This window comes from Culex pipiens, chromosome 2, assembly GCF_016801865.2.
Source record: "Culex pipiens pallens isolate TS chromosome 2, TS_CPP_V2, whole genome shotgun sequence".
Taxonomy (NCBI): Eukaryota; Metazoa; Arthropoda; class Insecta; order Diptera; family Culicidae; genus Culex; species Culex pipiens.
Window position 1 is genome coordinate 95,254,143 of NC_068938.1, and position 14,617 is coordinate 95,268,759.

Below are 14,617 nucleotides of genomic sequence, written 5' to 3' on the forward strand. Positions count from 1 at the left end.
CGGACATTGTTTACATACATTTAAATGAGATCCGGCTACAAAAAAAGTACATAAATATCACTTAAGTAGTTATAACTCGAGACAGGATTGCCAGATCTTCAATGTTGTAGATTCGTTGGAAAGGTCTTTCAATTACCTAACCAACGATGGGTCGGATGATGGATCCAGTCATAGTTTACATACATTTAAGTGAGATCCGGCTTCAAAAAAGTACATAAATATTACTTAAGTGGTCAGAACTCGAGACAGGGTTGCCAGATCTTCAATGTTATGGACTCGTTGGAAAGGCCTTTCAATTACCTAATCAACGATGGGTCGGATGATGGATCCGGACATTGTTTACATACATTTAAATGAGATCCGGCTACAAAAAAGTACATAAATATCACTTAAGTGGTTATAACTCGAGACAGGGTTGCCAGATCTTCAAAGTTGTGGACTCGTTGGAAAGGTCTTTCAATTACCTAAATAACGATGATGTTTGGTTCAGTTTACTGCCATTTATTCATCTTCCGAAAATATGCGAAAACACATTTTTATACATAACTTTTGAACTACTTATCGAAACTTCAAACAATTCAATAGCACCGTATGGGACCCTAAACCAAGTCGAATGCGACTGGTTTGGTCAAAATCGGTTCAGCCAGTGCTGAGAAAACTGCGTGACATTATTGGTCACATACACACACACATACACACACACATACACACAGACATTTGTTCAGTTTTCGATTCTGAGTCGATATGTATACATCAAGGTGGGTTTTCGAGCTTTTAATAAAAAGTTCAATTTTAGAGCAGGATTATAGCCTTACCTCAGTGAGGAAGGCAAAAGGGCTTTAAATTTTATACATCACGGCGCGGTGCCTTCCGATCACCGATGATATAGGAAGGACTTCTTAAGTATACTCAACAATAAGAATTACAAATGCACCAAACAAAAAAATCATATAATCACTGCTGATGAAGGTTTGTAGGGTAGGGTAGTCATCAATGAGACACTTTTGGTTTTCAATTTTCAACGATTTTTCTAATTTTTTCATCAGCATGTCTTAATGAGCTTTTAGTTGCATTATCTTTCTTTTAATGTGTTCTATCATTGACCAAAATATGAGATCGATCTGACATCTACAGCCAGAGTTATACAACTGTCTCATTGTAGACGCACTTGGCAGGAACAATGAGACAGCTGGGGAACAATGAGACACTCTACGAAAATCAACATTTTTCTAGCAAAACGTCATGTTTTTGTATTGTTCTATTGCAGGTGACTTGCCTTGAACATTTTAGAGCAATTTTGCCAACATGAAACTTTTAATAACAATAGTTACACTAAAAAGTATTTAAATTTTGTAAAATCCATATATTAATACCAAATAACTTTGTATTTTTGGTTAAATGAAGTTTAAACTCTATAAATATGCCAAAAATCACTTTTAATTCATGTTTTGAAAGATTTCCATCGATTTTGAAAAGTTTATTGAAGAAAAATCAAAGTGTCTCATTGTTACCCATGGGCTGAAATGAGTGGGGAACAATGAGACAGTCCTGGATTCTGGGTGTATTCTAAATTTTGGCCAAATCTAATGAAAGGACATTGTAGCCCAACTTAATCCCTATGGAACGTCGAAAGACATTTGAAGAAATATTAGTTTTTGTGTAAATTGCAGCCTACGAGCGAAAAAGTATTTTTTGTCCATGATTTACTTTTACACCCCAGAATCAAACATTTATGAACTACTTTTCAAGGGAGCGTCCATAACCAAAGCCACTTATATGGCAGACGTGTATCCAGTAGACACACCTTTCCCCCAAATATGAGCCTGATTGGTTGAAACTATGACTTGTGAGAGCCATTTTATCATTGTTCCCCGTGTCTCATTGATGACTACTCTACCGTAGGGTCACCTCCATTGCTGCCACTCAACTTGTATGGTTCTGATTTCCTTGAATCCAAGTAAATTGTTATACAAAATATCAAATGTTTTTATGTAAGCAGCTTGTTTCAGACCTAAAGAATGTCATTCACCAACATTTTTGAGTGTCCGGATTTTGAACCAACTTTTATCAGAGTCCGGGATTCACAACAAGTCATATTAATTTTAAAATGCTGATGCCAAATTGAGCATGAGCATGGTTGACTGCCAATGAGCTGCTACTCCGTTATTGACAGATCAGCTGAAGTTAAACAATGAATCAAAAATGATCAGTGGGAGCCAACCATCCGTTCACTGTTTAACCTCTGAAGATCCCTACTTTATTAGTCAATACCGGCACCTCTTGGGAGGGCAGCCTGCAGTTCAACGAAAGGGAGGAATGTTAGTCCGATGGTTGAAGTTGCAGACTCATCAAGCACATAGTTTTTCGCTTTATACTTGTTGATACCGCTTGAGACCGTTGAATCCACAGCATCTCCTTCAAGCTTCACGTGATTGATTTTTTTTGGGTTAGAAGGATAAGGTATTGGCTCTTCGATGCCTCCCGAGCTACGACGCTATGGGGAGGACTTTCATAACAGAACCGTCGGCGAGCCTTCCGAGTAACGATGCTATGGGAAGGTCTTTCTGGTTAACACACAAAATCACTCACACACAGTTATTTTGCTCCACTATTAACTCAACGATCCAAATTGTCAGTGCGTCTTTCGTTCATTATATAGAAATGGCTTTTTCACCGCAAAAAAATAAAACCTTATTCGAAAAATTTAAACACAATCCACACGACACCATGCCTTCCGATCAACGATGATATAGGAAGGGCTTTGAAAATCACAAATAAATCACTTTTCACTCCGAATATTTTTTACGACCACGCGCCTTTGTCAATTATGAACTGATGACGCTGCATTTTCAGAGGGCAATCTTCTCCTCGCAGCACACAATACACGACAAAAATGCGAAACAAAAGGCACACACACAAAAAAAATCACTTTTCACTCCGAATTTTTTATAATTTGAATCAAATTATAATCATTACTATAAACTTTGCCGAGGGCATTAAATCGATCTGAAAATTCCTTTTCAAGATACAGATTTTTGAATATTCACATGCCCATGCGCAACCTACATAGGAAATGCATTGATAAAGTTTCATCCAACAAAAAAATAATAATAAGGAAAACTTGACATTATAATGTTCTCTACAAATCAAGTTATTTTTCAGTTGTAATCAATTGTTCTCAATTATTCCAACTTATGGTCAACTAACCCAGCAAATCGCAATTATTTCAATTGATTCAAAAGCCTTTACTTAGTTAGGATGGCCAACCAATTTCAATTTGATGTAATTTATAGCAATCTTCAGGTCGTCATTCTTCTCATTTAAAAATTGAATACGATTTGACAATCCTTGATCTTCTCGATACATGTATCTAGTTGCGTTCATCGACACCCGTAAATCTGCATCATCTTCCCCATCAATTTTCCATCAAACTGCAATAAAAACAGTCTCCTCGCTAGACGGCATCCCAGCAACAACCAGCCGGTCGTTCTACTTATGCTGTCTGGCTCGTGCTCTGCTGTCGCAATGGTTAACATTTTGCATCGCTACTCGGAAGGCATGCCACCGGTAGAATTATAAGGTCCTTTCAGTAACCATTCCATTTTTTTTAAATCCCGAAGGTGTGGCAATATAGCACAACGGCGACGATTTGCTCTTGTTGCGCTCTCTAGCAACAACCAATTCCAAATGCATGAATAAAACGTCCTAGCCCGGTCCACTGCCAACTGCTGCTACAATTTGCCCCGCGGAGATGATGGGGTCAAAGGCTTTTTTTTATTAAACCGCACGCAGCCTCCCGTACTTCCTTGCTCTGTCGAAGACCTTCTCGCCAAGCACAACATGACTTGCACAAAGTTGCGACGACGACGACCTTTTTTGCAAAGAGAAGGGGAGCGAGACTGGTAACCTGGAAAGGTTGATGACTGTTTTAGACTTGGCTGATGTAGATTAGAATGACAAACAGAACTCGAGCGCGGAGGTCACTCTAACGGACTTGCAAATAATAATAACATATATTTAGCTTAAGTTGATCGATCTCCACGTGTTCAACTACACAAAAAGTGAAAACCTTCGACTCAAGTAGCAACCGATTCCCAACGTCAAGTCAGCTGTTTTGGAACCGCAACCGCCTTCAAAATTTTGCAATGTTTACAAACCTTCAAAGCGCTTACATGCATGCAGTACAATCCCATCTCGGAGCAAATATCGCACGCCCCGAAACCGTTTGTTTGGTATTCTTGGAAACTCCATGGACATTTAAGTGGTGCTCAGCAGACTGTAGCCTTTCAATGGCGGGTCTTTTTTGGAGCTATTAGCGTGTAGCTGCGAAATCAGTCCATGTGTGGAATGATTCTTAGGTTGGGATTGGGATTTGATCAATTCCAAATATTCCAAAAATAGGCATAACTTCGGTAACCGGAAAAATCCAGACAAACTGGAATCAATCAAGATTTGTCTCACTGATGTTAAATTTGTTAGCTGTTTTCATTATTGAATACTTGAAACAACAAATACTAAAATACTAAAATACTAAAATACTAAAATACTAAAATACTAAAATACTAAAATACTAAAATACTAAAATACTAAAATACTAAAATATCTAAAATACTAAAATACTAAAATACTAAAATACTAAAATACTAAAATACTAAAATACTAAAATACTAAAATACTAAAATACTAAAATACTAAAATACTAAAATACTAAAATACTAAAATACTAAAATACTAAAATACTAAAATACTAAAATACTAAAATACTAAAATACTAAAATACTAAAATACTAAAATACTAAAATACTAAAATACTAAAATACTAAAATACTAAAATACTAAAATACTAAAATACTAAAATACTAAAATACTAAAATACTAAAATACTAAAATACTAAAATACTAAAATACTAAAATACTAAAATACTAAAATACTAAAATACTAAAATACTAAAATACTAAAATACTAAAATACTAAAATACTAAAATACTAAAATACTAAAATACTAAAATACTAAAATACTAAAATACTAAAATACTAAAATACTAAAATACTAAAATACTAAAATACTAAAATACTAAAATACTAAAATACTAAAATACTAAAATACTAAAATACTAAAATACTAAAATACTAAAATACTAAAATACCAAAATACTAAAATACTAAAATACTATAATATTAAATACTACATAAATACCATTTACAAAAGTACACTAATTCTGAAATACACAAATTCAAAAAAGTACTAAAAAGACAAAAAGGCAGAATTAAAAAAAAATAGTCTAACTTCGTGAAATCGTAAGCTTTTCCTACGAGCTCTTTCAGTTTAAAATTAACAGACCTTAAAGAAGGGGAATGCGAAAACTTTCAAAAGATCGCCTTGGCGTCCGCGAGGCGAGGCGTGCACAATCCGTTTTCGAACCGTGCCCAAATCCGCTCGACGACAGTTCTCTGGCACAACCGACGAACGTTCTCTACACAGAAAAAAATATGTGAATTTACTCGAAACGGAAAAAATGAATCACATGTAAACTCAGTTGATGTAAACTTGAGATTCGACGTAAACGGTTGAATCAAACGTAAAATCATGTTTTTACGTATAATTTGTCACAAATTTACATCAAATTGCATTTAAATTTAAATGTTTAATGACGTGCAAAAGTGTTACATCATAAATGATGTAACATTCGGAAATATTTTTTTGTGTGTATGATTCGGTGTGACACACTTAATGAAAGGGTTGTTCTCAGATTTCCCTCTGCTCCACGCCCAGATTTTCCCCCCTCTCTTTACAATTTAGAAACACAGTTAGCTTAAATGACTTGGTTTGTTGAAGCACGCCTGTTCAAGTCAGCTCTACCCCTCGAGACCTGTAATTATACCGTAAACACAGCGATCTAAAGGTTACACCGGGATTACATCAACCGGACGATTGAGCGATCAGATTGTTTTGTGCTGAAAAATGTCGATGTCACACTGAAAGTATCAAACAAGATAAACAAACTTAATCTGAGCTTTATCGCTGCGGCTTGAACCAATTCCAACGTGCCCAAACCCAATCCAAATCCACGACGCCTTGGACACGTTCCAGCAATGTACCACCACCACCACCAATGAGAGTTTAAAGTTTAGTGACCGCATTTTGTTTTGCCTTTACCACACTTTGTTGTTGAGCTTTTTTTTCTTTTTTGTTTTATACCTCGCATCCCACACTCTGCTACCATGGACTTGAAAAACTTGCGTTGAAAGTCTACACTGGTCAACCGCACCACGGTCAGCAAGTTTAAGGTTAATGCAAAATATTTCGCGACATTGCGAGCGGTTAAGCAAGGTGCGATGGCCCTATTTTTGACCCAGTGTACCTATTTTGGACCTATGCGAATTTTGCCTTGTTTTGGAAAATTTAATGTCAGTAATATAACAAAAAAAGTCAATCATAGATTGTTGATCAATAAGTGAAGTGAAGAAACGAAATTACAGTCTCAACGACAGTGATGATGACGGGTTATCGAAAGCTCAACGGCTAGTTAATACGAACGCATGGCAACACTTTTTAAGGTTGGTCACCGCGCGTGGAGTGACGAAAGTCGAAAGAAGTGCCGTGGGAGGCGAGAGCTGAATCATTGGCTTATTGTTTGCTAACTATAAATCTCGTATGCAATCTGGTGAAAAAGGTGCCAACAACGGGCGAGGCTTCTGGTTGACGAGTGATAAATTGTACAAATATTGACCCAATTCGAGTTTGATGTTTTTGGGCTGTTTGGTTGATTGCTGTTTTTTTGAAAGTTTGTTTAATTGTCTTTAAATCACTCAAAACAGAGTTTTTTAATCTGCACACGGTGGAAAAAAACTTAAACAAAAAGACAAAAAGACAAAAAAAAAACAAAAAGACAAAAAAAAACAACAAGACAAAATAGACACAAAAAAACTAAAAGACAATAGGACGAAAAGACATAAAGGCATAAAGACAACAATACAAAAAAAACAATTAGTCAACTAGACAATTAGACAACTAGCCCACTAGACAACTAGACAAATTAGCAAAAGACAAGTAATTAAATAGACAAATAAATAAATAAACAAATAGGAAAAATCAAAATACAATAATTTAAAAATACTTTTTTATCAAAATACTAAACAATTGTAAACTTTTTTTCTTCTTCAAATTGGATCAATTAATAGTTATGTAATGTTTGGTCTAGAATTATACACAGAAAAAAATATGTGAATTTACTCGACACGGAAAACATGAATCACATGTAAACATAGTTGATGTAAACTCGAGATTTGACGTAAACGGTTGAATCACACGTAAAATCATTTTTTTACGTATAATTTGTTACGAATTTACATCAAATTACATTTAAATTTTAATTTTTAATGACGTGCAAAAGCATTACATCATAAATGATGTAACATTCGGAAATATTTTTTTGTGTGTAGGTTGCTTGTTTTGATAAACAGAAAAAATATGTGAATTTACTCGACACGGAAATCATGAATCACATGTTAACTCGAGATTCGACGTAAACGGTTGAATAACACGTAAAATCATGTTTTTACGTATAATTTGTTGCTAATTTACATAAAATTGCATGTAAATTTAAAGGTTTAATTACGTCGAAATATGTTACATCATAAATTATGTAACATTCGGAAATATTTTGTATACTATAGTATTCCGGAAGCATTAATTTTATTTATTTTTTTATTTGAAGTAAAAAATACTAGATTAATTTCGGTAATTTGTATGATTGTTAAATGTTGATTTCGTCGCTCTTTTTTGGAGGTCGCTTTTTTCCGTTGAAAATTGTGAAATTAATTTTAAGCTTGATCTTCGATTAAAATTGACAGCTGCGACCAAATCATTCCATTCCACAACTAAAACCTTGCCAAACCGTTCACGTTCCAGTAACTTTCATCTCGATTTTTAAGAAATAAAAAAAAACACTGTCGAATCCAACAAGCGTGCCCAAATTGGCTGTGTCCAGATCGCTGGACGCAGATTTCCCCAGTCACGCGTAGCAATCCTAATATGCGCAATGTCTCTCAACTACCGACTAGCTGAACTTGATTTAATCAAACAAAACCAATTTGGGAAACCCGAAATCGAAAGTATTAATCTGATTATTTTTTCTTCTTCTTCCTTTCAGATTTACTGAGTCAACCTTTGTGCATGATCGTGGCTTGCAGCAGCTTTGTGAACCGTGAAGAAACCTGCAATAAATTCGGAAGAGATCGATCGAGCCCCCGCCGAACGTCCGTTCGGGGCAGCCTTATAATGTGAAAGTGATTTTTTCCTTCAGTTTTTTTGGTTGCTTTGAAGAAATATGGGAAGTGTCGGTTAGGATGAAGAAGGAGTTTGGTGTGAAATAAATAAAAGTGCAATTACAAAAAAAAAATCTTTGAAACGAGTGTGAGTGTGTGTACGTGTGCGTTGGTGAAGACGCGCAGGTCCTGATGGTGGTTTTCAACTATGACACAACTGGAGGAATCGAGAAAGGAGCCTCAGCAGCCGCCGCCGTCTCAGCCACATCTGCAAGTGCCGAATCCGGCGGTGGAAGTCGGAGGCGGTCGGACGTACGTGTTCCCGGGGCCGAGTGCTGCGGTTGGTGGCCCCGGCGGTAGTGGGATACCGGCGACGGCAGTGGCTCCGACCGGTCGGGCACTGTTCGAGCATCCGCGGAGTGGTGGCCACTCGCGGTCGATTAGCCATGGCGAGGGATCGTTCGGGATGCTGGGGGCGGCTGGCCGCCCATCGGCACTCAAATCCGCCGTCAAGGGTGGCCACCAGCGGGCGTTGTCTCAGGGACAAATCACCGATGCACCGGTGCCGCGGTCCGGTCACAGTCGGGTGGGGTCCAAGACGGATTTCATTCTCCCGCCCGGCCACAAGGAACAGCAGGAACCACGCGAAACGGGAACCGCCTCGACGGCCGGCAAAGGCCACTCGCGGCAAGCGTCCCGGTCGGAGTCGATCTACACGCTGCGGCGAGCCGATCGACCTCCATGGTGGAAACGATGGATCTTCTGCCGCAGTAGCAAATTCGAAGACCGGGGCTACCGGATAGTGGTCCCGAATCACACAGTGCCTCCCAAAACCCCCAAAGCGGACCACCCGAACGGGCGCCTCGTGGGCAACAAAATTCGGACTACCAAGTATACGCTCCTGTCGTTCGTTCCGAAGAATCTGCTCGAGCAGTTCCACCGCGTCGCGAATCTGTACTTTATCTTCATCGTGCTGCTCAACTGGTTCCCCCAGATAAACGCGTTCGGCAAGGAAATCGCCATGATCCCGGTCCTGTTTGTGCTGGGTGTGACCGCCATCAAGGATCTGTTCGAGGACCGGCGGCGGCGCGCCTCGGACAAGCGGATTAACAACTCGACCTGCCGCGTGTACAATGGGTAAGTTCCGCCTTGGCCGTTTTAATGTGATTTGCTTGCGGGGGTGGGAATTCCCACCACATTTAATGGGGTAGCTATTTTTAGTGCCGGCAGCTGTTGCAGACCAACTTGAGTACTATCGCGGTACATTTTTCATTTATCGCGCTGACAAGCTCGGGCTGACCGTGAATGCGCGCTCGTAAAATGTGCTCTTTTGAGGCTGATAAACGTCGCTTGAGAAGGCGTGCCGCATGGTGGCAGTTTCTGGAAATCGCGGGGAAAACCTGGAATGTTCTGGTTCCAGTTTTTCGCAGAAATCAAAATCTAAAAAAAATATTCGCAAAAAATGTAAAATAAAAAGCTAACAAAAGAGATTCATTGTTGCCTGCAATTTTGGGGCCAAAAATTCATCACTACAAAGTTCGCAGCTTACATCATTCCCAGCCGCACTTGTTTACCAAAACTAGTCATTATTTAGAGAGCGATAGTGGGGGAAAAAAAGTCCAACTACACAAAGAAAATAAACGCGACCATGGCGTCTGGTTCTAAGCCTGACGTTGACTCACCACCGGACAGCAAACACACACACGATGTCGAAGAAATGGTTCTTTCTGTCATAATGTCGCTACCCGAATACACCGTACAATGTTGTTGGCCACCTCGTTCGGCACAGGCTGTTGTTTAGTATTTAGAACACGTGCTGCACATGCAAATGTTTGTCTCCAACCACCAGCCTCGAAATGGCTTGCCTTGCAGAATTGGACCGCTTTTTTTCCTCTCTCCCCAGTATTATTTATCTGTTCAGTATAGGAATACATTTTATCACATACACCGGTTGGTTCACGTGTACTTTAAGAAGTGGAGGGGGGGTCCCCCCAACTAGGTCGTCTTCTCCAGCAGTCGTGTAACAAAGCCATTCCACGTTTTGCATATTTTTCAGTTCAACTCGGTCCAGTTTGGCTAAGCGAAAAAAAAAGTTGGCCAGTGTCGTTGGCCCGTGACAGGTTGCTTGCAGGTGTCACAAATTGGAGGAAATGGAAGCAATACTTCCGAAATTCTTCTTTGTATACAAGTATTAAATGAGTTGCAACAATTTCTCATGGACTATTTAGTATCATCCACAATCGTTGTACCTCGGTTCTAGTTCCCTATATAGATAACAGCACCTCGTTATCGGGTCTATAAATCGTCGATTGCCCGTAAGGATCTTATCTATTGGCTTCAATTGCAAGCGCTTGCTTATCTGTACCAACCCACCCGCTAAGCTTTGCTCGGAATTACCTGTGTAAAATTAAACCTGCCTGATAATACTTAGTAGATTGCAAATATTTGCCTCACTTTGCAAGCACGTATATTTGCAATTGCTTCTAAAGCAGTTACAAACCTACTGATGTGAGTTTATAGCTAGAGTGAAAATCTCTTCGATTTAGGTCAAACCAACATAAATTGAAAATTAAATTGCCGAATTACCATCCAAATTACTTCGTCGTGACCGAAGCAAGCAATTTAACAAAAACAACAAAAAATAATTATTTAGCTTACCACGCTATGCATAATGCAGAAACATTTGATTTGATTGGTTTCCGGTGCAAAAACTTACCAAAACCACTAATTTGGTTGATATCTCCATCACCTATTTGAAAATTTCCACCTAAGACCTAACCTGAGACAATGTTGCCGGATCTCCCATTATTTTAGACTACCTATTACAAGTTTTTTTGATTACCTATCAACAATAGATTGGAAATTGGACCTTGACGTGGTTTTCATTGAGATCCGGCATCGGACAAATTCATAAATATCATCAGGGTTGCCAGATCTTTAAACTTTTAGACTCTGTTGAAAAGTATGCTGCTTTTCATTACCTATCCAACGAGAGGTCAAAAGAGGGATGGGTAATTCTCTACCAACTCACATGAAATCGGGAAAAGTTGCCCCAACCCCTCTTCGATTTGCTTGAAACTTTGTTCTAAGGGGTTACTTTTGTCCCTGATCACGAATCCGAGGTCCGTTTTTTGATATCTCGTGGCGGAGGGGCGGTACGACCCCTTCCATTTTTTAACATGCGAAAAAAGAGGTGTTTTTCAATAATTTGCAGCCTGAAACGGTGATGAGATAGAAATTTGGTGTCAAAGGGACTTTTATGTAAAATTAGACGCCCAATTTGATGGCGTACTCAGAATTCCGAAAAAAACGTGTTTTTCATCGAAAAAAAAACACTACAAAAGAATTGAAAACTCTCCCGTTTCCGTTACTCGACTGTAAAATTTTTTGGAACATGTCATTTTAAGGGAAATTTAATGTACTTTTCAAATCTACATTAACACAGAAGGGTCTTTTTTCATTTAGAACAAAATTTTCCATTTTAAAATTTCGTGTTTTTTCTAACTTTGCAGGGTTATTTTTTAAGTGTAATAATAATCTACAAAGTTGTAGTGCAGACAATTACAAAAATTATGATATATTTACATAAGGGGTATATACAACACTTATAAACAACACGAGTTATCGCGATTTTACAAAAAAACTTTTTTGAAAAAAAACATCTTTTTGTGTTTCTCTTTGTTTTGTCGTCCATGTCTGTCGCGGGTGACGATTCATCAACGACGACCAACTTTTTCAAAACTTTTTTTGCCTTCCTCACTGAGGTAAGGCTATAATCCTGCTCTAAAAATGAACTTCGTATAAAAACGTCGTAGACCCACCTTCATGTATACATATCGACTCAGAATCGAAAACTGAACAAATGTCTGTGTGTATGTGTGTGTGTGTGTGTGTGTGTGTGTGTGTGTGTGTGTGTGTGTATGTGTGTGTATGTGTGTGTGTGTATGTGTGTGTGTATGTGTGTGTGTATGTGTGTGTGTGTGTGTATGTATGTATGTGACCAACAAACTAGCTCATGTTTCTCGGCACTGGCTGAACCGATTTGACTCGAACCTGTTGCATTCGACTTGGTATAGGGTCCCATAGATCGAGTTTTATACAGATTGAAGTTTCGATAAGTAGTTCAAAAGTTATGTATAAAAATGTGTTTTCACATATATTTGGATCTCACTTAACTGTATGTAAACTATGTCCGAATCCATCATCCGACCCATCGTTGTTTAGGTTATCAAAAGACCTTTCCAACGAGTCTAAAACATTGAAGATCTGGCTACCCTGTCTCGAGATATGCCCACTTAAGTGATATTTATGTACTTTTTGGATGCCGGATCTCACTTAAATATATGTAAACTACGTCCGGATCCACCATCCAACCCATCGTTGGTTAGGTTATCAGAAGATCTTTCCAACGAGCCTAAAACATTGAAGATCTGGCAACCCTGTCTCGAGATATGCCCACTTAAGTGATATTTATGTACTTTTTGGATGCCGGATCTCACTTAAATGTAAGTAAACTATGTTCGGTTCCACCATCCGACCCATCGTTGGTGGGTTATCAAAAGACCTTTCTAACGAGTCTAAAACATTAATGATCTGGCAACCCTGTCTCGAGATATGGCCACTTATGTGATATTTATGTACTTTTTTATTCCGGAACTTAAAAATAGATGAATTTTTTGTACAATTCCATCATATCAGCCATTGTTGGTATTAAGTGAGGAAGGCTCCAACCACATAGGTGGATTAAGTTAGTTTTTTCGTAAAATCGCGATAACCCGTGATGTTCATAAGCAAAACCCATATGTTTATATATCAAAATTGTTGTAATTGTCTGCTCTACAACTTTGTAGAACATTATTACAAAAATAATCCTGCAAAGTTAGAAAAAAAAACACGAAATTCTAAAATGAAAAAAAAATGTTCTAAATGCAAAAAGAACCCTTCTGGGTCATTGTAGATTCAAAAAGTACAGTAAATTTCCCATAAAATGACATGTTCAAATTTTTTTTACAGTAGAGTAACGGAAAATGGGAGAATTTTTAATATATTTTTGTGTTTTTTTCGATGAAAAATACGTTTTTACAGAATTCTGAGTACGCCATCAAACCGGGCGTTTAATTTTACATAAAAGTCCATTTAACACCAAATGTCTATCAAAAGTTACCCCTTAGGACAAAGTTTCACGCAAATCGAAGATTGGCCGGGGCAACTGCTGTGTGAGTTGGCGAAGAATTAGCCATATAGATAGGCGTGATCCGGCTTTATAGCAGTAAATAAATATTACTGAAGTAATTAAGTAGTCATAACTGAGGACACGGTTGCCAGATCTTCAAATTTTTGAACTTCTAGACAGCGATACGTTGAATAGTTGACATAGTTGTTATACAGATAAGTGAGATTCGGGTTCAAAAATGTTGATAAATATCATTAAAGTGGTCATAACTTAAGACAAGGTTGCCAGATCTTCATACTATAAATTTAGTTGGAAAGATGATGGTACTTGAGTCTATTTTTGTCCATTTGTCAAAATATACATTTTTAATCATTATTTCAACTACATACCGTTACATCAAACTATTAAATATCCAGTTCTGAGAAAACTCAGTTATAATTTTAGCTACACACACATACACACCGGTCCTACACACAGACATACTGTCATTTGTTCAGTTTTTGAGACTGAGTCGATAAGTATTCATAAAGGGTGGTCATCGAGCTTACTGTGAAAAGTTCATTTTTAAAGCAGGATTGCTACCTTACTTCATTAAGCATGGCCAAAGGGGATTATGTTTCAGACATAACCGAAATGTCAAATAATATTACCAGAAACTAAATTCACAAAGATTTACATAAATTTTCATAAAAAAATCATCTGAAATTGACAGCTTCACTTCGCCAGAAAGCCTGACTATTATCCTAATGTCCTACAAACGGATAAAGGTTCTGGTGTTCCGCTTAAATCGGGATCCGTAAAAAATCACCAGGTGAGGCAAAAAATAGCACGGGCACGACCACTTACAACCTTTTTGAAACGACAATCATCAAACAAAACTAATTAGAGCACCCATTAGACGCGAAAGTGCACTTGTCCTTATGGCACTTTGTGTGCAAGTTTTATTTTCCAAACATCAATAAAATTACCGCCACTACCCGGCCAAGTAAGCGCAGCAGGAAAAATCTTTGTCGCTTGAAACTGTTCTGCGTGTCAGCAAGTTCTGTTGGCAAGTCGTCGGGGGCGTGCTATCTTGTCGCAGGTGCATTTAGGGCCAGATTGAGTTAGGAACGCCCGTAAAAAGCCCTTGCAAAGTTGTAAATCTTCATAAGAATGTAGTTCCGATCGTGTTATTT

The 14,617-nt window shown here is 38.0% G+C and overlaps 1 protein-coding gene across 3 annotated transcripts in view; it reads left to right on the forward strand.

The window, feature by feature from the left end:
* LOC120425849 (phospholipid-transporting ATPase VD) overlaps positions 1-14,617 on the forward strand; it is a 135,233-nt gene that overhangs the window by 50,517 nt on the left and 70,099 nt on the right. For all 3 annotated transcript variants that reach the window (XM_039590468.2, XM_039590470.2, XM_039590471.2), the window contains exon 2: positions 8,155-9,406. In XM_039590468.2, the coding sequence (XP_039446402.1) occupies positions 8,478-9,406 (929 nt within the window). In that variant the 5' untranslated portion in view covers positions 8,155-8,477. The remainder of the gene's footprint in view (positions 1-8,154; positions 9,407-14,617) is intronic.